Source organism: Neovison vison, chromosome 8 (assembly GCF_020171115.1).
Source record: "Neovison vison isolate M4711 chromosome 8, ASM_NN_V1, whole genome shotgun sequence".
Taxonomy (NCBI): domain Eukaryota; kingdom Metazoa; phylum Chordata; class Mammalia; order Carnivora; family Mustelidae; genus Neogale; species Neogale vison.
Window position 1 is genome coordinate 90764444 of NC_058098.1, and position 24043 is coordinate 90788486.

A 24043-nucleotide genomic window follows, 5' to 3' on the forward strand; every position below is an offset into this window, starting at 1 on the left:
TTAGAGTATTTTTATAAGTATTCTCCTTATTTACTTATTTATAAAAAAAAAGTAAACAAATTAGATGGTGGAAAATGAACTGCTTCACACATTATGCAAAGGAACCGTAAGAAATAAAGAACTAACATTAAAATATCCCTGGATAAAATCCACGTGTACAGAAGATGATTCAAGATGTTATAAATAACTCATATGAGGTAAAGCAAACATGCAATATTTATATATCAGTCTGGAAAAAGGGCATATTTTATTAATCCTCAAGTTCCTTAGCAGATTAATAATAAAAGCTTCATATAATTATCAATAAGTCCAACTGCTGGGCCCAAAGAAAATGCTAATTATTTTAAGGTGAGTTAGCTTCTTTTTCATCTGATTCATCATCCATAACCTAAAACCAAGAAAAGAAAAAGAGAATTTAAGAATTAAGAAAAGGATTAGAAATCGCTATTTTCCTGATTATACCATTACTTGCTTACCTGAAATACTCTACTCTATAATAATGCGTGTCAGTCCAATAAGAATAAGTCTATCAACAGCCCCCAAAGCACAAGTCTGTCTCATAAACTGGTATTATAACAACATAAAAGCAAATTTAATATTAGCAAATTAATTAAGCACTGCTCTTTTTAAAAGATTTATTGAGAAAGAGAGCATGTGTGGGGGTGGTGAGGAAGAGAGAGTAGGGAAAGGGCAGAGGGAGAGAATCTCAAGCAGACTCCCAGCTGAGAGTGGAGCCCATGCTAGGTTCGATCTCAAGACTCTGAGATAAGGCTTAAGCTAAAACCAAGAGTTGGACACTTAACCAACTTCACCACCCAGATGTCCCAAGATTAGTATCTTTTTATGAGTTAATATATTACTCAGGAAATAAAGAGTTGTCCTTTGGAGAGGAAAAGAGTTATATAAACTCAAGAATGTTTTTTCAACACACCTACTACAATTAAACACCAATTCAAGTTTATAATCTGACTGCCAATTCATCACCCCACCCTGGATAAGTAAACATATGGTCCTTTGTCAATCCACCAAAGTGTCAAGTAATGCAATTCTTTAAAGAGGTGTATAAGGCATAGAAAAAATAATGAAACAAAAATAAGTTTGTTTCTTTAAATCTAGAAGAATTTGGTTCTGATCTGAGACTATCATGGAAAAACAATTCATATTTTCTGTCTTGAATTGAGTAAAAATAGGTATTTACTTCTAAGGAATTTATACATTATAATTAATCTTAGTAACACACAATCCAGAGAGATTTATCCAACAATTCCTACTTTAGGCAGCACATTCCTAAATTTGGGAACCTTCTTCCAAATACTTATTTAATACAAAGAATGTACACAACATGTACAACACACAGGGCTAAGTGTTGGAGAAGAACATAAAGACTTGGGTATGATGACAAGTCTCTCAAGGAACTTACGCATAAACATAAATCTGAAACAGACCCACAGGAAGAGGCTTTGGACAAAAGCAGAGCCCAAGTCCAAGGAGAGGACCAATATGGCCTTCAAAGAGCAGATGCCATGTATTATACCAAAAGGATGGATTTTCATACTACTCAAAGATGAATGGTTCTCAAAGGAGCTGAGGAGATGCCCTCTCCTTAAAGGCAGAGTGACCTGAAGAGTTTTTTCAAATTTCCAATTTCCATACATTGTTTTCCTCCTTGATAATCTCTTTCCATAAGGCCAAGCCTCTTGGTTGAGAACTGTGGCAATGATGGCCACTATTACAACTGAGAAGTTTCTGTGCTATTCCTGAGGTGCTCTGGGGCAGAAAAATTGCTATCAGGCTAGAATTCCATTTAGTCCTCTGTCTTACTGTACAACAAAGTATGATTTCTCGATGAGGTTCTTGCCTGGATAAATCTGATGCATAAATATGATGGAGTTCTTCCACTGAGGACTTCCAACTCTCAGCTATAACATCCATGTTTTGAATCCCCTTTGCAAAATTTTTTTTTTAAGATTTTTATTTATTTATTTGAGAGAGAGACAGTGAGAGAGAGCATGAGCGAGGAGAAGGTCAGAGGGAGAAGCAGACTCCCCATGGAGCTGGGAGCCTGATGTGGGACTCGATCCCGGGATTCCGGGATCATGACCTGGGCCAAAGGCAGTCGTCCAACCAACTGAGCCACCCAGGCGTCCCTCAAAATTTTTCTATAACCAGAGCAGCAGCAAGACCTCTGAGTCTCCATTTCCTTACGTACAGAATGGGAATGACTTACTCAATACTGTGTTGTGAGAAGATTAAAGGAACAGTATTTGTAAAAAGGCCTCGCAAATAGATAGGTATTCATAACACTAAAGTGATTTCTAAAATAAGGGGTCTTCAAGTCTTAATAACAACTGTAACACAGAGATCCAGCCCCTCAAGAATATGTCAGGTCATAAATTTCTTTTTACCCCACAAATATTTAGTTTAATATTGAATCTCGACTGTTATTTAATAATGGCATACCTGTTCTACACCCTCTACTTCTGGAATATAAAACTGCAGCATGTTCTGAATTCCATTTTTAAGAGTAATGATTGAACTGGGGCAGCTGGTACAAGAACCTTGGAGTTTGAGCTGTACGATGCCATCTTCAAAGCCTTTATAGATCACATCTCCTCCGTCTTCCTGCACAGTTGGCCTGTGGTCACAGAATATTTGTGATGTATGTAAAGGAACTGAAGCGTCCACCAAAAGAACTTAAAACAACTCAGGGCTTAGATTTTTATATTGGTAAAATTCACAAAGTTGGAGCTACTTACACAATAGGGAAGAGAAATGTAGCTAGTCTCATTTGTAACTTTTTCTAAAAGTTTCAGGTAAAATGTGCAAATTCATTCATACAAATATTTGCTCCACTTATTATATTTTAATCCTGCTTATTTTTTTTTAAAGATTTTATTTATTTATTTGACAGAGAGAAATCACAAGTAGATGGAGAGGCAGGCAGAGAGAGAGAGGGAAGCAGGCTCCCTGCTGAGCAGAGAGCCCGATGCGGGACTCGATCCCAGGACCCTGAGATCATGACCTGAGCCGAAGGCAGCGGCTTAACCCACTGAGCCACCCAGGCGCCCCTTAATCCTGCTTATTAATAATCTTTTTAGGCATTTAAGATCTCAAATGTCCTAATAATTACAATTACCTAAGATAATACTCACTCATTTCTTTTGAATGAACGGATGCTGACTGACATAATACATGCTGGCTTTTTTTTGCCAGATATACTTTTCATCAAAATATAACATTAATACAGAAAAACGCATGAATCATGTATGATCAATTACACAAATTTTTACAAAGTGAACACACATTTGTCTCAGGCCAAGACACAAAGCTAGCACTCCCAGATGTCCCCCTTGTGCTTCCCGGCAACCAACGGTAACCATTTCCTAATTGCTATTACTATTGATTAGGTCTGTTTTGTAACTTTACAATTTATAAATGGGAATTCCATTTAAAAAACATAGGATTTCCTCTTTTGTATTTGCCTTATTTTGCTCTTAATGAGATTCTTCCACATCATCACACAGTGTTTCATTAAGTGAAAATGCCAGAATTTATCCCTGCTGTTGTGGACAGATATTTGGGTGAAAATCAGTTTTTGGTTTTTACAAACAGTGCGGCTATGAACAATCTTGCAGATGTCTTTTGGCATACATATACAGGGCCACGGGGAATACACCTGAGCACGAAATTGCTGGATCAAGAATATACGTATATTCACATTTAGTAGATACAAACAGTTGCCCTTTGCCCACGTTCTCAGACCCTAGCCTCACACCGAGAATCAGCAAAATGACCCATGGGAAACCTTCATGAGCTTCCCTTCTCTATAGGCTCTTGTGTGCTTTGGCAGCTCTCTACCGTTTTCAAACGAAAAAAAAATTTTTATTGTATTTTATTGTATTTCTTTGAGTTCTCACCGGGTCTGCTACCAAGCAAAAGTGGAAGCCTGCAATTCTCCACTCATTTAAATTTCTTCCTTATGGGCAATAGTCTGAAAGAAAGTATTTCTCTTCTCACAATCCACCCAAACACTGTTTAACTCATTTTTTCATTTTAAGAAATTTGGTACTATAACAATATCAAACCTAGACTGTGACTGTGAGAGATAAATTCCCTCACTGTGTTTAGACAGATTGTCTTAAAAATTTTGGAGTGCATATACAGAATGTAAATTCAACTGCCATGGTTACCTATTACAGTTTACATTTACTTCTACTTATTTATTAGAGGGTTTTTGTTTTCTTTTCCCTCACAGACAGCTAAAAGTAAATTGCTATAATGGAAATTGCCTCTGCAGCATATTTGATTTCGGGCAGAATGATCAGCACGTACCGTATTCTAGTATCTAACAATTCCTTAATCATTGCCACAACTTCATCATCTTCTTCAGATCCTATTAACAATTGCAAATAAAATATATCAATGATAGAAAGTTTATATCCGTGCAAATAAAAGTATTAAAAAGGATGATTTTAACTTAATGTCTCATTAAAAAAATAATAAAAGCATACACATCTAATTTGGTATGGTGATAAAAGGGAAATGGAAATGATAGTTGGAGAGATGGAAAGACCATTCGATTCTCTGAAGAAAAACTTTTTAAAAAAAGGTTTGAGAGAGGAAGAGAAAACACATGCATACGCAGGAGGGAGGGGAAGAGAGAGAGGGAAAGAGTCTCAAGCAGACTCCCCACTGACTGTGGAGCCCCGTGTGGGACTCAATCCCATGAGCCAAAGCCAAGAGCCTGACGTTCAACCAACTGTGCCACCCAGATGGCCCTTGATTCTCTGAAGAAAAATTAAGGAGCACTGGCCAACTCAACACTTGGTGATGAAGGTGAATAACTGACATAACTTGATCTACTAATGATGTTAGGGTTTGAATTTTTTTGGTTTGTAAACTTTCATCATCCTCAAGGATTGAGAAGTGGCAGAGAAAAAAGATTGCCTGGATTCTGAGGGAAAGTCTGAGACACAAAGGTACACCTACTTCATAAGTTAAATTATATTTTTGATTTTTTAATATAGAGGTTTTCAAAATGACATCCATACTAAATATATATATAAGCCTTATGGAAATTTCCAAAATATTCTACAAATCTGAAAAATATAAGTTTTTCATTTTATGTCATTTTTGCTTTTCTTTTACTTTATAAGGTTATATACTGATCTTTACCAATACCTTTTTGTGGGTTTAAAAATTTTTTTGAGAAATTTACCTTTAGGAAAATGAAAAATACAGATAATTCAAATTATACTATAATACACACTCTAGAGTTCTGGCAACAATGTAAGTTAAGAATTATCAATATCAAATTATATTAACTTTGAGCCTTTTTTAATAAAAGAAATAAAATATAATAAAACAAAGGTTCTCTTATGTTGGGGTGCCTGGGTGGCTCAGTCAGTTGAGCATCAGACTCTTGGTTTCAGCTTAGGTCATGACATCATGGGTCATGAGATCAAGCCCACATCATGCTTCACACTCAGTATGGAATCTGCTTGAAAGATTCTTGCCCTATGCCCTTCCCCCCACACGAGTGTGCATGCTCTCTCTCTAAAATAAATAAATCTTTAAAAAAAAATACTACCTAGCATTTAAACTAGAATGACACTGTTTTCAAAATGGCTGTATTTCAAAATATGTTCAGTGAAAAAAGGCAAGTTGCATATAATGCACATTAAAGTTTAATAAACTCATACCATATATTCCCCACAGAGACTTAGACATGTAGTAAAAGTTTAAAACAAGCCAGGTTTATATACATCTCTGGAAACAGAAAGGGGGAAAGCAATGGATGGGGGCTGTGAGGAAAGCAATGGATGGGGGCTGTGAGGTTTTGGTTTTATCTTTAATGTCGTGTACTTTTTTTTTTTTTAGTAAAGCAATAGAAGTTTATTAAGTGAAGATACTGAAAAAGCTCTCAAGAGTGAGAGGGGTCTCAACAGGGCTGCCCTGTGTCTTTAATGTTTTATTTAAAAATGGGTCTCAAGCAATTATGGGAAATATTAACATCTGTTAAATTTGAGAGGAGAGCAATTTGGTATACATATTATTTTCTATATGTTTAAAAATTTTTATAATTGAAAAATTCAATTTTGTATAATATAGTCAATTTATGCAGAAGTTTTCAAAAATGATGGATAAAACTAATATATGTATAGTTTTCTTCCCTCTGGAATTGGTTCCAGATCTAAACATGGTACAATGATAAAAATCTACTATCATGACTTCCAAAATCAAAACAAATGTGAAGAAAGTAGAAAACCAAATTTTTTTACTTAAAATAAATATTAATTACCCAACATAGTACCTGCTTCTCCTGAAGATGTTTCCTCAGTAACTAAGGGTAAGCCAGAAGCAAAGAAATCCATGATTGTTGCATAAATATCTGGTTTCAGTAAATTCCAGTCTAACTCTTCACTTTCCTGTAAATATTTAAAGGAAAATCCTACATTTCTAATCAAGAGCAAGGACTAATACAAAACAATACTTCGTATCTTTTAAGAATCTTTTCCTATATATATCCTATACTGTGTAACAACAGCACTCATTTTTGAAGAAGACTTGTCAATTCAGTCCTTAACAGATCTGCTTATAAGGACTTTTGGAAGATATAATCTTATAATATTCTTCATCCATTCATTCATCACACTTACGTTAAATGGGCTGTATGTATCATGCTTTGTTTAGGGGATACCACAATGATTAAAAGATACTTTTTCATGAGGTGAACAGAGTTAAAATACTGAATGAATTTTGTGCTTAAGGCGAATGATAAAGAGATTTCCTATTCTTTTAAATAAAATAGGATAGGGCGCCTGGGTGGCTCAGTGGGTTAAGCCGCTGCCTTCGCCTCAGGTCATGATCTCAGGGTCCCGCATCAGGCTCTCTGCTCAGCAGGGAGCCTGCTTTCTCCTCTCTCTCTCTGCCTGCCTCTCTGCCTACTTGTGATCTGTCTCTGTCAAATAAATAAATAAAATCTAAAATAAATAAATAAATAAATAAATAAATAAAATAGGATAGAGTTGCTTGATCAAATATAAAGGATATCCCACAAGCAACCAAAAAATTCAACTCACATATACTTCTTCAGAGTACTGAAGAAATCCAATGACACAACTGTAGAGCCAAAACATGTAACATGTCTTATCTATGGTGTTGTGCTAGAAGACTTATGGACATCCAACAAGCCCAGTATCCTTAAGAAAGAATCCCTAACTATGTAACCTCTATGTTTGGCCAACTAGTTGATTCCATTAAAAAAAAAGACACAATGATTAAATACCTAAATAGTACTAACATCCATAAAGAGAAAGGGAACATGTTTTCTTTTAGATTTTTTTAAAGGAGAGCTCTTGGGGTGCCTGGGTGGCTCAGTGGGTTAAAGCCTCTGCTTTCGGTCAGGTCATGATCCTAGGGTCTTGGGATCGAGCCCTAGCCCTTGGGATCGGGCTCTCTGCTCAGTGGGGAGTCTGCTTCTCCCTCTCCCACTCCCCCTGCTTGTATTCCCTCTCTTGCTATCTTTCTGTCAAATAAATAAATAAAATCTTTAAAAAAAAATAAAGGAGAGCTCTTTAGGAGGAAAAACTATTAGATGTGGTCAGTCCATTTAGATTCTCAGGAGGCTGTTAGCTATGCTTAAATACTATTAAAAATGAATCTACATGCATAAAATGGGCTATTTTTGTCATGAATTAAGAACCAATTTAGGGGTTCTGGGTGGCTCAGATGGTTGAATGTCTGACTCTTGATTTCAGCTCAGGTCATGATCTCCTGGTGCTGGGATCGAGCCCTGCATTAGGCTCCTTGCCCACAGTGGAGTCTGCCTGAGAGTCTCTCTCTGCTCACATGTACCCTCTAATTAGTAAAATCTAAAAAAAAAAAAAAAAGCTAATTTAGACATGGTATACTGAAGACAAGATACATGGGCACTGCTATGGCTACAAGGGCGAAAATAATGAGTTGCCTTAGTGACTGGGAACTGGTTCTGGGAAACATTTTAATAACTTATTTGGAAGGCGGATCAGAGGGCTACTTCAGATCTTCAGTAAAGAGTGGTCTCTACTGGGCGCCTGGATGGCTCAGTGGGTTAAAGCCTCTGCCTTCGGCTCAGGTCATGATCCCAGGGTCCTGGGATCGAGCCCTGCATCGGCCTCTCTGCTCCGTGGAGAGCCTGCTTCCTCCTCTCTCTCTGCCTACTTGTGACCTCTGTCTGTCAAATAAATAAATAAAATCTTAAAAAATTAAAACTTAAAAAAAAAAAAAAAAGAGTGGATTCTACCGATAGGGAAATACTGGTAATAAAAAAAAAAAAAAAATCTGAAGTAATCTGAATGAGAAAAAAAGGCAGTATATAAGCTTCAAATACATTTACTCATTTAGAAAAAAATAACAGGGGTGCCTGGCTGGCTCATTCAGTAAAGCATGTGACTCTTGATCCTGGGGTCATGAGTTCAAGCCCCACACTAGGCGTAGAACTTACTTTAAAAAAATATTGGAGGGTGCCTGGGTGGCTCAGTGGGTTAAACCGCTGCCTTCAGCTCGGGTCATGATCTCAGGGTCCTGGGATCGAGTCCCGCATCGGGCTCTCTGCTCGGCAGGGAGCCTGTCTCCCTCTATCTCTCTGCCTGCCTCTCTGTCTTTTTGTGATCTCTCTCTGTCAAATAAATAAATAAAATCTTTTTTTTTTTTTTTAAAGATTTTATTTATTAATTTATTTGACAGAGAGAGAGAGAGAGATCACAAGTAGGCAGAGAGGTAGGCAGAGAGAGAGGGGGAAGCAGGCTCCCTGCCAAGCAGAGAGCCCGATGCGGGGCTCGATCCCAGGACCCTGAGATCATGACCTGAGCCAAAGGCAGCGGCTTAACCCACTGAGCCACCCAGGCGCCCCAAATAAATAAAATCTTTAAAAAAATTAGAATTATCAAAGTTATTTCAAAGGACAGAAGAACAGAAAATCATCTTTACTCTGCTAAAGAAATAAATTATTCATTTTAAATAACAAATTATGGATAAAAAGTCTCTGAATCATCAATTAGCAATCAGAAAAGTAAATAGGCACTAAAGATATCAGGTAGATGAGATAGTCCATAAGAAAACTAACTGAAAGAAAACAAATCTACTATTCTACCCATTAAATTTCAATATATGCCCTTAGACTATTATTAATTATGTCATTTCACTTAAGAAAAAATAGTGGGGCTGGAGAAATTCCAAAAAAGGTAATTAAATTATGAACAAGAAAGAAAATAAAAGATGACTTACCAAAATCAAATTAAAAAAAACCCCAATTCTGTAAGATATAATCACATTTTAAACTAAAAAAAATTTTTTAAATGCCACAGGCTATATATAAAGAACTAAAAAAAAAAACCTTGTTAAAATAAATACATAATTTGCCATTTGTAAAATGAAGACAAGAATACCTAGTTTAAATAATTAAATTAGGTAATAGACATAAAGCACTTCTGCTATGTAAATGCCATACCAGACACTTGGAAACGTTAAACAAGAGGTGGTCCTCCCCCAACCCTCAAAAAATATAAAGGAAAGCAAACAGAAGAATACCAAAAATAGGTCATATGTCTCTAAACTGGTAAACATGTGGGATCGGTCAGCATGGATTTACTCACCACAATTATTTTGGTAGAGACCCCTTAAAGCCTGAAAATTCAATCTATGAAATCCTATGTCATTGTTCCCTTCCATAAACATTTTTTTAAGTGAACACCATATGCCAGGCATTGTTCTAGGTGAACTTAACAAGGCAGGCAATCTCTAGCTTTACAGAGTTTACATTCCAATGTAGGAAAGGCACATAATAAAAATAAACTAAAAAAAAAAAAAAAGTGACTAAGTGATAAGTGCCACAAAGACGATACAGGTGAGCTCCTGGAGGGAGAGCCATTTCAACTGATAGGAGCAAGAATGGGCTTTGTGAGAATTTAGACCCAATAACACTTGAAACAACAGGGAAAAACCTTTTACAATTAAGATACTTGCAAGAACAACTATGGCCACTGGGATTGCCACCACAGAGCAAAACTCTAATTCTCCTCCACACATATAGCTACAAGAGCATTCTGGACTATTTGTAACATGTCATTAACCCAGTCCACTTTTATGAGTCCTATCAGTGCATCAAGAACTCAAGAGTAATCTTTTCAAATTGCTTAAGAGGAGTTACATGAAAACGTTGGATTTTTTTAAAGATTTTATTTATTTGAGAGAGAGAGAGAGAGTGAGCCAGCAAGAGAGCACAAGATGGAGGAAGGGCAGAGGGAGAAGGAAAAGCAGGATCCCCGCTGAGCAGAGTGCCCGATGCAGGCTAGATCCCAGGATCTTGGGATCATGACCCGAGCTGAAGGCTTAGTTGCTTACCCGACTGAGCCACCCAGGAGCCCTGAAAACTTTGGATTTTGAAACAATATTGAACAAGTGATTAACTTTGGTGCATACATATCAATTAACAGACCTAAAAGCATACATAGTTCAAATTTAAATAGTTCGTTTCTCATTCATCTAGTAGACTTGAAAATGAAACTGCCTCTTCTAGCAGATACTACCTCAGCTGTTGAAATGGGTAGCATAGTCAGATTGACTTTCTGACATTTAGAGGTTAACCAAATGCTACAGGACGACACAGTCCCCTGCTCTTATCTGTGAAGTTCTGAAGTATTATAGCAAATGGTCTATGATGAAAGAGGCCCCTTTAAAGGAGATACACATTCATTCTGCTGGTCAAATATATAAATACAGTTTATTTGTTTGCTTCTTTTTTTATTTCATCATTTAAAATTTTTTTTTAAGATTTTATTTATTTATTTGACAGAGAGCAAGCACAAATGAGGTTGTGGAGGAGAGGGGCAGAGAGATTGGGAGAAGTAGGCTCCCGGGCTGAGCAGAAAACTGAACTCAGGGCTCGATCCTAGGACGGGGGGATCACGACCATAGCAGAAGGCAGTTGCTTAACAGTCTGAGCCATTCAGGCACCCCTACTCCATTATTTTAAGTTAAGTACTAGTAAAAATATCAAAACCACCAATAACATTTCAATTATGAAGGAAAAAAAAGAGAATTAGTTAAAATAATACTTGGAGCCTGAATTCTAGTCCTGCCCAAGTTGAATCATGGCCCTGCTATAGGGCAGATATATAATCATGGACATAATGCTGCACTTAACCCTCTGAGGCTCATGTTTTTCTCTTCTGAAAAATGAGGGATTTGGAATATAGTTAATTTCAACTTGAAAATTCTACTTAATTAACTGAGAAATGGAGAAGTAAACTTAGAGATTTTTAATAACAATATGTACATATCAAGAAAGAAATTCTGGAGAGAGATGTTGGACTTGGAAAAAAACTGAAAGAACTTCACAGATTATTTTATATAATCCTATGTTTACCTTTGTGACAGTGATGAAATCTGGTCCAAAAAAGACACTTTTTACTCCTTCAATTCTAAATAACTGCCTGTGAATAAATAAGAAATACGAGATAATAAAACGCTTTATTACAAAAAAGTTTAAACATATTCAAAGGGAGACAGAAAAGTAAAAAAGTAAGAAAGGCTTTACATACCCATCCCCAGCATCAACAATTCATGGCCAGCAATGATCAACTCATGGCCAATCTTGTTCCATCCTCTTACCCTACAATCTAGCAAACACTCTTGGGTATTACCCTAAGAGAAATGAAAACATGCTCCACAGAGACGTGTCCATGAATCTTTATAGCAGCTTTATTTACAAAAGCCAAAATGAGTATCTGGAAACGCCCATCAACTAGTGAATAACTGAACAGACTGTGTGTATCCTTACAATGCAGGACTACTCAGCAATAAAAGAATAAACTAGCGATACATGGAAAACCAAGGACTCTCAAAAGCAGTATGCTAAATGAAAGAAGCCAAACACAAAAGACTATATGGTCATTATATAAAACCCTAAAACCATAAACTGTGGTGGCAGAAAACTCAATAGTTACTAGAGTGATAGATGTGTCAACTAACTTTACTGTGCTAAGCATTTTGCAAGGTATATGTATATAAAACCAGCACATGGTATACCTTAAGTTTACATAATGTTTTACATCAGTCATATCTCAACAAAGTTGGAATTCATTGCCATGAAACAAAATAGTTACCAGGGTATGGAAATGAAGAAGATTGAATGCAAAGAGAAATGAGGGATTTCTGCAGCAATCAAAATGTTCTCTATTCTTATTTTAGTGGTGGTTACACAACTGTGTGTGTGTGTGTGTGTGTGTGTATAAAGATTTTATTTATTTATTTGACAGACAGAGATCACAAGTAGGCAGAGAGGCAGGCAAAGAGGCGGGGGTGGGGTGGGGTGGCGGGGAAGCAGATTCCCTGCTGAGCAGGAAGCCCGATGTGGGCTTGATCCCAGGACCCTGAGATCATGACCTGAGCCAAAGGCAGAAGCTTAACCAACTGAGCCACCCAGGTGCCCCACAACTGTATATATTTATCAAAAGTCTGGACTATACACTTAAAACTGGTGAATTTCATTTCATGTACATTATACCTCAGTAAAATTAGTTTTTCAAATCCTTTAAGGGGAGAGGGGAGGATTATAATTTGAAAAGCCCCTGTAAGGGATTTTGAAATGCACCACTCTTTCCCAATCACTGATGTATGTAACATACCAGAGCAATGTCCTTTTTCCCTTACCCTTTTTAGGAATAAAAGTTGACATATTCCAAAAAAGGTTAGTTTACCTTTTCTTTGTCTATCATTGCCAAGAGTGTTACTGGAATTACTATCTGAATTATTGAGAATTTTGTCTGAAATGATGTCATCTGGGCCCTCTAATTCAATATTAAATTTACAAGAAGTTACAAGGTACTTGGTTACATAACATGATCCAATAAACCCAAGCACAGACCTATAAGCAGGTTCCTTGATTGGTTCTATGCATCTGCACTGTTAGCAAAGCTTTTTTCTTCACATGAAAGGACCATGCGAAAGAATCAACCTGATCTTTGGGCCATGTCACGGGGACTGCTTTAGGCAAGAATTCATAGGTTCTATGCTTAAAGAAACAAAACACTTAAAAGGAGTTAAAACATTATTATATATGCTTTGCCACTTAGGTTACTTTCCTCAGGACAATTTCAACTTCTACAATATCCAAAATAAAATATAATACTCAGCAGTGAACACATATACCAAACATAGTCTGACTTATTCAGAATACGAAGACTATTAGCTCTCTTAAGCTAGATACTGTGATTGTTAAAGTTTGACGGCAAACATATCCAACATAGTGAACTAAGAAGTCAGATTCTTCCAACCCGCAACTGAGCTATTCATTTTAAACATTTAAGTCATAAGCCTTAATATTTGTTCCTGTTAGATTTTACCTTACTTGCTTTAATCTATCATTTCGGCCTAATGAAACCTTTAAACATTTCTCTGAGCTTTGCCATCTAACACAGAAGCAATTCTTCCCATCTGGAAACTGATAATTTTATCATCATTAATGTCCCAGGTAAAGAAAAGTATGGAATAAACATGCCAACTAGAGAGAGATTACAGATACTACAGAGCCCCTGTATATGCCACTAGAGACAGATTTACACTGCTTAAATTTTTTATTTTAGATTTTATTTACTTATTTGAGATCCCAAGTAAGCAGAGAGGCAGGCAGAGAGAGGAGGAAGGAGGCTCCCTGCTGAGCAGAGAGCCCAATGTGGGGCTCGATCCCAGGACCCTGAGATCATGACCTGAGCCAAAGGCAGAGGCTTACCCACTGAGCCACCCAGGTGCCCTATACTCTGCTTAAATCTCTTCTGTCTTGTCCAGAAGGATAGTAAGAAATAGGTCAAATGCCCATCTGAAGATAAACTACTGCTCATTCATTCAATTACTCATTCATTCAACAAATATTTGATAACTCACTGAATATCCCACACCGTACTAAGCACTAGAGATACAATGATGGGCAAGACAGACGGGTCTCTGTTTTCAGGAAGCTTTGCATTCTAGCTTACAGTAAACATTCTCTTTTCAAACAACAAAAACGAGATTAGTTTTGCCTGACTGAAAATAATAAATTCTGTGAATCTAGGAAATGAGCTACTTTCAAAAGACTAATTTGAAAACGGCTTTTGCCAACTGAACATCTGACAGAAATAATCTCCAACTCATCTGTAACTGAAGAGTCTTTTTTATTTTTATATACTTTTAAATACAAAATACATAAATTCACTTTTGATGTAAACATTTCAAACTATTCATATAAAGTGAAAATGCCTCTTGACCACCCCTCCCCCAAATCCACAGTTATCAGTTGGGTGTACATTCTTCCAGACCTTTATGTTAGTGTATTTTTGTTGAACTGTGTTTTTTGTTTTTATATAGGTAATAATCATATTGTACATAGTGGTCTACAACATGCTTTCTTCATTTAACTGTATTATTATTATTTTTTTTTTTAGAAGGGAGAGAGATCAGGGCAGAGGGACAGAGGGAGAGGGAGAGAGAATTTTAAGCAGGTTCCATGCCCAGTGCAGAGGCTGATGCGGAGCTCAATCTCACTACACTGAGATCATGACCTGAGCTGAAATCAAGAGACGGACACTTAAGCGACTGAGCTACCCAGGCACCCCAACAGTGTGTCTTCTGACAGTAAATTAGGGTTTTCCTCATCCTTTTTTAGTATCTAAGACTATGGACAAACAAAGTTTATTGAACTTTTCGTATTTAGGTTGTTTCCAACTTGTCACCACTACCAACAACGCTGCAATGAACATCCTTGTATCACCTTGTATGTGTTATGTGGATGTTCTTTTTTTTTTTTAAAGATTTATTTATTTGACATAGATCACAAGTAGGCAGAGAGGCAAGCAAGTAGGGGGGCAAGCAGGCTCCCTGCTGAGCAGAGAGCCCAATGCAGGGCTCGATCCCAGGACCCTGAGATCATAACCTGAGCTGAAAAGAGGCCTAACCCACTGAGCCACCCAGGCGCCCCTATGTGGATGTTCTTTAAGGCAGTGTTTTTCAACTCCACTAGTAGCTTATAAAATCAATTAGGTATTGATCTGGATTTCATCTGATATAATAAAACAGAATAGAATAAAGAGAATTAGAAAGGAAAGAAGAATGTTTTACACAGGGTGAAAACTGTCCCATTGAATGCATGTGCTTGTATCTATCTATCTATCTATGTGTGTATATGTACTAGGTTGTAATATAAAAGGTTTCTTACTGTGGCCTATAAAAAAAAAGTATGAAAAACAAATGCTCTAAGGCATTATTGTGAGAAGTAGCATGTGTAGGTCAAAGGAAATGTGCATTTTTATTAATGAGAAATTTAAAAAGGGGCACCTGAGTGCTTTGGTCAGTTAAGCGGCCAACTCTTGATCTCAGCTCAGGTCTCAATCTCAGGGTCCTGAGTTCAATCCCCACACTGGGCTCCATGTTGGACGTGGAGCCTACTAAAAAAAATTTTAATTAAAAAAACATTCCTGATAGAAGTGCAATTCTGGCTCTTCTAAGTGAGAAATATGAAACAGCTGTGCATATAGAAGTAATTACCTAAGCTTTACTGTCTAAATACCCCTGGCAATCAGTCTCAGGCTTAGGTTACCAAACACTTAAATTGATGTAAACTTATTCTAATACTTCTTAATATAAATAATTTCTCTAGCCATCATTAAAAAGAAGCACATTCCAGTAATTTTGTTGTCTGTCCTATATCATCAGACATACATCTAACATGTCTTTAGCAAAATTTAAAAACTGTCTCTCACTTGTTTTTAAAAAATCATGCCAAATCTAATAGCTATTATTATTTATGGTTCTGAGTGCAATATTTTAGAAACTACTCCATTTTGAAACATCTAGAAAAATTCAGCTATCCTTAAGAAAAAAATGAACAAGTTGTCACTGTTTTTTATAAAGAGTTTTAAAGATTTACAATGGAAATTTATATTATTTTCATGAATTTTTTAAAGTAAAAATATAAATTCTTATTTAGTCCTGCTATAGATCTTCAATTACTTTTCAGAAGGGTTTCCTAATATTTACTGTTATTTTTCTCTTATCTCTTACCCGAAAAGAAAATAAAGCATTCTCTACACTAAAAACAATGCAGTACACATAAAAATACAATCACTAAATGAAGCCGCCTTCCCCCCAAAGTCAGTTATTTATGTTTCTTGGTAAAAGCAAATGAGAAATAGTATTATACCTAGCCAGAGGGGAACGAAATGCTGCAGCTGGTGTGGGAAAATCCATGGTCCTTGTCTCAAGAACTGGTTTTCCTGGGATAAACTTTAAACTGTTGGGATTTGGAGTATCTTGTGTTTGAATAAACATGTGTCTCACTAAAAGAGAAAAAAGAAAAAGCATGTTATTCCAGAAAAAAACAGTGGTTAAGTTTATGAACTATGAAGTACTCATTTTCAAAGAATCAAAAGATGTAAGAAAAAAGAAAGTAAGGTTTGTTGCCCAAGCCAATGAAATAATTTTTAAAGACAACAAAGAAGTTTAATGATATATTTAGAATAACTGCATTGAATTTTATATTAATACTGATTATTTTTGTTATTCAACAGACTCTAGCAATAGCCTTATTTTAACTAGGAAGGTATATCATCATTCAAGAGCCCTCAATGTACTTTATTGGTGACCTAGTGCTAATGGCTGCCATGATCATAAATCATCACTGTGATACCAAAAAGAGCAAAATGTTACTTTTTCTTCTTTCCAAAGTGCTACCATTCTTTTAAAGAGAGATAGATAAATTTATTTTTTTTTTAAAGATTTTATTTATCTATTTGACAGAGAGAGACACACAGCAAGAAGTTAACACAAGCAGGGGGAGTGGGAAAGGGAAAAGCAGGCTTCCCACAGAGCAGGGAGCCTGATACAGGGCTCGATCCCAGGACCCCAGAATCACAAGCTGAGCTGAAGGTAGACGCCTAATGACTGAGCCACGCAGGCACCCCTAGAGAGATAAATTTATAATATTAATATTTAGTGTGTGAATAACTACTATACGCCAGAGATGGGGGCTGAGTGCTTTAAATATACTTAAGCCTTTAACAACCCCATGAAGAAACCCCATTACTCCTATTTCACTAATGAAGAAAATGAAGCTTAGAGTTAAGTAACTTGTCCAATGGTATAGACTTAGTGATGTTATAAATTATCATGTAAGTGGGAACATATGTGAATTACTTTCTTGAATATTTTTATTTTTATTTATTTATTTATTTACTTTCTTGAATATTTTAAAATTATCTTTACAGGTTCTTCTTTGTTTCTTCCAAGGCCATGAATAGTTCAAGAACAGATTCATTAAAGGAATAAAGAACAGAATCTTAATTTCCTACCTTGCTATTATGAAAATAGTTCGTAGGACAAAAGATAGTAGTGGAATTTCAATGGTCTTAAAACTATTAACCAGGTCCTGATGGTTATTACAAAAATGAACTTTCTAATCAAAACAAAATAACTCTCGGGACGCCTGGGTGGCTCAGTTGGTTGGACGACTGCCTTCGGCTCAGGGCGTGATCCTGGAGTCCAGGGATCGAGTCCCACATCAGGCTCCCAGCTCCATGGGGAGTCTGCTTCGCTCTCTGACCTTCTCCCCTCTCATGCTCTCTCTCACTGTCTCTCTCTCTCAAATAAATAAATAAAATCTTTAAAAAAAAAAACAAAACAAAACAAAATAACTCTCATCTTAGAGCAGTGTACCTAGATAGATTAATTTATTGAGCAGTTGGGCATGATGCTGAGTACTCCCTGTGAATTACATTATTTAATCTTTACAGTCTCCCAGGGAAACACTGCTTTTATCCTGTTTTACAAATGAGGAAACTAAAGCTCAAAGTCACTCAGTAGTTAAGAAATAAAGACAGGATTAAAGCCCTGCCAATTTCCCACATGGATTTGCTTAACCACTATGCATACATACTGCCACTCCATACTCACTAATGCCCAGGATGATAGGAAAATACATTTAAAATCAGTCTTCCTGGGTGGTTCAATGGGGTAAGCCTCTGCCTTTGGCCTTGGTCATGATCTCAGGGTCTTGGGATCCAACCCCACATCGGGCTCTCTGCTCAGCGGGGAGCTTGCTTCCCTCTCCCTCTCTGCCTGCCTCTCTACTTGTGATCTGTCAAATAAATAAATAAAATCTTTTAAAAAAATAAAAATAAAATCAGTCTTCCTGGGGCACCTGGGTGGCTCAGTGGGTTAAGCCTCTGCCTTTGGCTCAAGTCATGATCTCAGGGTCCTGGGATCAAGCCCCACATCAGGCTCTCTGCTCAGCAGGGATCCTGCTTCCCCCGTACCCCCCCACCGCCTGCCTCTCTGCCTACTTGTGATCTCTTTCTGTGTCAAATAAATAAATAAAATCTTTTAAAAAATAAAATAAAATCAGTCTTCCTTTCCTGTCATAATCCTCATATTGTATGTCTGAGGAAAAATAGTAAAATATCAACAAGCAACAGCTTTATTTTAAATTAGAAAGAGATTAAACTTGGGAAAATACAGGATTTGTACGGAAGTGAATTCTTTTTACCCATTATAAAAGATTCTAATTTCACAGCTGGGAACGGTTTTTACACCTTGCCAAGCAGCCATCTAACTGATGTTGAGTCATTTCCTTGGTGAAGGAGAAACTGAAACTAAACTCCCATACATTTTAAGTCACTGTCCTATAAATATTATCAATTGGTGACTTGAACAGGCAAATCCTATAAAATACAAAAATTTAAAAAGATAACCTCAAAATCCAAATACTTGATTTAAAATATTTATACCTGCAGGGCAACTGGATGGCTCAGGTCATGATCCCAGGGTCTTCGGATGGAGTCCTGCCTCATGCTCTCCACTCAGGGGCAAGTCTGCTTCTCCCTCTCCCTCTGCCCCTCCCACCCTGCCTGTGCTCTCTCTCAAACAAATAAAATATTAAAAAAAAAAATGAGGTAGTTATACCTCCAATGAATAAATTTATCTGAAAATCTGTGTTACCTGGGAATAAGTTTTCAGATGGAACATTAAAGAAAAGCCTGCCACCAATTTCTATAAATATAAGACAACAAGGTTCTTTTAACCTTGGACCTGACCAATCATTTTTTAAGACTTTCTTAATAAGTTATTGGTAATCAAAATCTCCACACACATTAAGCGCTCTCCCACAGTATTTGAGGAATTAAATCTGGTATTTTTCTACTCAGTCCATTTGTGTAAAACTATACCTGCAGAAAGAAAAGGTTTCAGAAATACTTGAAGGCAAACTATAAATGTGGGGTGTCTGGCTGGCTCAGTGTGAAGAGCATGCATCTTTTGATCCCAGAGTTATGAGTTTGAGCCCCATGCTGGGTGTAGAGATTACTAAAAAAAAATTTTTAAAACTACTATAAAAAAATTTGAGAGCATAATCTATATATATTGTCTGAAGTAGAAAATATATGACATCATGACATAAACTTTCTCTTTTGACAATGAACAAAGCTATTTCGAAATAGTAATCTGACTAGGTATTAACAAAATCATTTCAATTACAGTCTAAGCTGGGCTTAATTAGGTATTTCAGAAATGACTCCCAGGTCCATCTTCCAGAAAGATGCCCCTGAAAGTGTCAGCAGGGTTATAACAAAATAGAATGATCTAAAATAATTTTTCCCATTATTCTTGGTACTAATAAGTAACAGGTTAATAGAGAGGCAGAAGCTTCCCCCAAAATATACATTAATGGTACTTAAAGTCAATATCAAAGACTAAGATCAGCGGGTTTCCAAACTGAAAAACCTGATGACCACATAATCCCATCTCACAAAATGTGGAAGTCCAATTAAAGTAGCTTAACTTGCTAACTCAATATTTATGCCTAAATTTTTAGTCTGTGATTCAAGGAGCCAGGGAAGGGTTTTCTCTTTTTGCCCTGGTACACAGGAGAGGTAAGGTCTTTACCCTGATCCAACTCATGTGGTTAGCCAGAGTCAGCCACCTGCCAGAATATGGCCACAAAGTGTTTAAGCTGCTGATGGAAATGAGAGAGGGCCCAAGGGCTGAACCCAAACTCTTACAGTTCCATAAGCACATATAGGCAAACATTTATACACAGACACACAAAGACAACTCCTAGGGTTCCCTGATCACATGACACTGGTCATATTTCAATAATGTCCAAATCCTATCTTCATACCTACTTCCAATATTAATGAAAATAAAACCATGTAACATCAACAAAATTGTCAACAAAAGCCATAACTAATTAATTTGGGCCCCAAAAAAGAAAAACTACATTGAAAGTACTATTTTCTAAGGCTCAGACAAAAACTAGAAATTTACTGATTTTAGGTGTATTCTTTTTTCCTTTTTTTTTTTTTTAAACAACTACCTTCTTCTTCTTCTTCTTTTTTTTTTTTTTTTTTTTTTACAAATCTTTCTTACTTATTCCAGAGAGAAAGAAAAAGAGCGAGCATGAGATGAGCAGGGGAAGGCAGGGGCAGAGAGAGAGGAAAAGAAAGAGGGAGAAACAGCCTCCCTGCTTCAAGAGAGAGCCCAACACAGGGCCTGACCCCAGGACCCTGGGATCATGAACCAAGTTGAAGGCAGATGCCTACCCAACTGAGCCACCCAGGTGCCCCTTTTAGGTGTATTCTTAACAAAACAAGGAGGGCAGCAGCTTAAAATACATAGTGTTTTTTTTTTAAAACAAACCCATTTGTAACTTCTTTTTATAATATTTTCATTTGCGAAATCAATCTTGAGCAATGTTCCAGAAGATGTTATTCAAGATACTGAGATTTCATAAGCCTATTGGACACTATGCTCGGGATTTTTTTCTTTTTTTAGACTATTATTTGAGAGAGAGAGAGCACATAAGCGAGTGTGTGCAAGTTGGGGAGGAGCAGAGGGAGAGACAGAATCTCAAAGCCTCCCCACTGAGTGAGGTGCCCAATGACATGGGGTGGGCCTCGTGGGGCTTGATCCCAGGACCCTGGAGATCACAACCTGAACTGAAACCAAGAGTCACATGTTCAAATGACTGAGCCACTCAAGTACCCCTGTGCTCCAGATTCTTGAAATCTAATGCCAAAATATGTATAAAATAATTATAATAAATGTTATGTTATGACACAAAAAAGTGCTGTTATTTTTATGCACCTGAATGGAAAATTTACAAATTCTTATCTTTTATGATCCATCAAATAGTATATAAGCACAGTTTCATTAGCTTCTGAAACATAATTTGTTCTAAAAGGTAAAATTTTACCTGTGTTACATAAGGTTGCAGGCAGTGGGAAAAGTGGTTTATGTACAAACTGATGCAGAGGCTGTTTCTTAATGGTGTATGGATTCATCATAGGACAGAATCTATATTTAAAAACAAATAAAAACGACATTTCAAGAGAATCTTTTAAGCTCAATTTCTACTTCACATATATAACAACAAAGCTTAATGTCATTCTCTATCCACATTATTTCCACTTCCTTAGGCAAGCAATATCTGCAAACAATTTAAAAACAATGGCTCAAGTGGAAATTTATACCCTTGATAACCAAGTGTACACAGGATAGTACAATATCCAGCGTTAAGAAAGAAAAATGCAACTACACTTGTGATTTACAGCCTGGATTCCCAGACTCTTAGCTAGTTCTTTGCAGGAAGGATGCAAAGAACTACCGTTTTTTTTTTTTTTGCTTTTTTTTCCTTTGTAAATTTAAAAAAACGAGGCAACAGAGTCACACAGTTCAAAATTCAAAGGGAACAAAAGCAAATACTGCGCAGTCTCCCTCCCTTTTCTGTCTCCACCACCATGTTTCCCAGGAAAGAGAGAACCAATACTACCTGTTTTGGTTTTGTTTTTTTATTTTTTTATTTAAAAAAATTTTTTGACAGAGAGAGAGAGAGAGCACAAGTAGGCAGATAGAGAGGGAGAAGCAGGCTCTCCACCAAACAGGGAGCCCAATGTGGGACTCCATTCCAGGACCTGACCTGAGCCGAAGGCAGCGGCTTAACCCACTGAGCCACCCAGGCACCCCAATACTTCCTGTTTTGAAAGGTATTTCAATACTTCAAAAACTCTAACAGAAAGTGTACTATTCCCCTCCAAATTGCTAAAAAAAAAAAAAAAAAAAAAAAAAAAAAAAAAAAAAAAGCCAACAATCTATATATGCTTTTTGCCTGGAAACCTCTTAAGAGTGTTTGTAAGTTTGGTTATTTCACTGTAATAGAGAAGTAGTGATTGGCTATTTTGTCATGGCTTTGACAAATTAAAAATGAAGGGAGAAGGGGAAAGGGAAAGGAAAAAAAATTCAGTAGTGAAAAATTTTAGAAACCTGATGCAAACTACTTTAAAATCCAGGTTGTTTTTTTCTTTTCTTTTTTTTTTTAAGTAGGCTCCACACCCAACATGAAGCTCAATGCGGGGCTTGGAAGTCAGGATCCTGAGCAAAGATCAAGAGCCAGATGCTTAACCAACTGAGCCACCCAAGCACCCCAAAATCCAATTTAAAATACACTGCTATCATTACAATTTTCATTTCACATAAGTCACTGAAGAATTTTAAATACATATGATCACTTAAAAACTTTCTCTGATTACTTTTATCTCCAAAAACCTAAGGAAAAGGAGCATCTGCATTTCTGTGACCCTCAGCAGCCAGAAGGATGGCCTCAGTTACTCCACTTTACAATGAATATTCACAGCTACCTTTAAGACTGGGCCAAAGAGGGACCCAGATAATCCATGTAAAGTGCTTAAAACAGTGCCAAGCACTTAGAGCAAGAGTTCATAAATGTTAGCTACTAGTAATATTATGTGATAGGTGCCCACTAATTAATTACTGAATGAAGTTTAAGGTTTAGGGGGAAAACATTTTTATCTATAGCTCACTGCCTAAATCTCGACTACACTGGAATATGGAAATACACTGGAGACCAGTATTCTCTTCCCTTCAGCCTAAGGAAGAAGCCCCAGAATGGATGAATATGGTACAGAGATGGGTTTAAAGTGACAAAATAGTGATGGTGAGTTGCATTATTCCAGTAAGACATCTATCCAAATCTAACAGAGGGGGCCAGGAGGTGACTAACAAAAAAAATCTTCCAGCAAACTTAATGCATTTACATTTCAAGGGCATCATTTGCACTGAAACTCCTTAATATTCACTAGGTGAAACCTTGTTAGGCCCTTTTGTCCTTTTGTTCCAGAAGCAAAATCGAGGTACAGTACCTATTTAAGTCATCATTCCTTATCACCTAACCAACACTGACAGATGTCAGTGCCGGGAGGCCAGACTCAAAGGCAGCTTGCACAGAAGAGGGGGAAACAAGAGAACAGAGTGGGTTTAGGGGATGGCGAGGAAATCTAGGGGTCTGGATTCTTATCAGAGTTCCATCACTTAAACGTTGTGTAACCTCATACACGTCGCGTCCCCTTTCTGGGCCTACAGAGAAAAGGAGGAAATGAGATGAGGTATCCACTCCCACTCTGCAGACATTCTGATTTGTGTTTAAAAAGCAGAGGGAATGCACGGGATGGAAACACTGGAGGGGCCACACGATTTTAAAAAGCAGCTCCCCCGTGGGGTGTCTGCAGCCTGGCTTTGCAGGCCTCTGCAAACCCGACTCCGCGCCGGGTTTCAGAGCCTCCCACGAGGCGCTTGCAGATCCCGCCCGAACTCGGAGCGCCGAGCCGGTTCAAGGAGAGCCGCCCTCCGCAGGGCGAAACCCCAATGGCAGGGACGGGGGCGGACCCAAAAGCTCGGTAAGGGGCACTTCTCCCCGCCCCAACGGGGCATGTGAGGGGGCTGACCGCTCTGCTAAGCCCAGCGGTACCCCGGTGCGGAGCTCGTAGCTCGTCACCTACCGCCTACGCAGCCCCGCAGCAGCAACCGCCGCTCCGCAGCGTAGCCGGGCCGCAGTTGCCATCTTTGTCCGAGTGCGCAGCCGTGGGTGAGCGCTCCCGCTTCGCCGAGCGGCGGAAGCCCCGCGCAGGCGCAGGCCGACCGGGAGGTGGACGGGCTCCGCGGAGAGTGTACCCTGCCGGCCGCT

The 24043-nt window shown here is 37.6% G+C and overlaps 1 protein-coding gene across 2 annotated transcripts; it reads right to left on the reverse strand.

Moving 5' to 3' along the window:
• Positions 1-228: 228 nt before the first annotated feature.
• Positions 229-23943, reverse strand: NFU1 (NFU1 iron-sulfur cluster scaffold). 2 transcript variants are annotated; one of them, XM_044261291.1, is made up of 8 exons: positions 23859-23943; positions 21260-21360; positions 16217-16352; positions 11408-11474; positions 6314-6428; positions 4333-4393; positions 2461-2635; positions 229-388 (listed from the first exon to the last, which is right to left on the reverse strand). In XM_044261291.1, exons 1-8 carry the CDS (start codon positions 23918-23920, stop codon positions 344-346), a joined length of 762 nt encoding a protein of 253 aa, XP_044117226.1. In that variant the 5' UTR covers positions 23921-23943; the 3' UTR covers positions 229-343. The 2 variants fall into 2 exon arrangements, with proteins under 2 accessions (XP_044117226.1, XP_044117227.1); XM_044261292.1 differs by lacking the exon at positions 21260-21360 and having other exon boundaries at positions 23859-23909.
• Positions 23944-24043: the final 100 nt, after the last annotated feature.

What these genes read in the sequence shown, in the direction of transcription:
- NFU1 (XM_044261291.1), bottom strand. Translation starts at nt 23,920, where the DNA reads ATGGCAACTGCGGCCCGGCTACGCTGCGGAGCGGCGGTTGCTGCTGCG. An exon ending in TGCAACCTTATGTAACACAG is followed by an intron (nt 16,353 to 21,259) that starts GTAAAATTTTAC and finishes TTTCTCTTTTAG; the next exon opens with TGAGACACATGTTTATTCAA. An exon ending in AAGTAGAGGGTGTAGAACAG is followed by an intron (nt 389 to 2,460) that starts GTATGCCATTAT and finishes TCTTGGTTTTAG; the next exon opens with GTTATGGATGATGAATCAGA.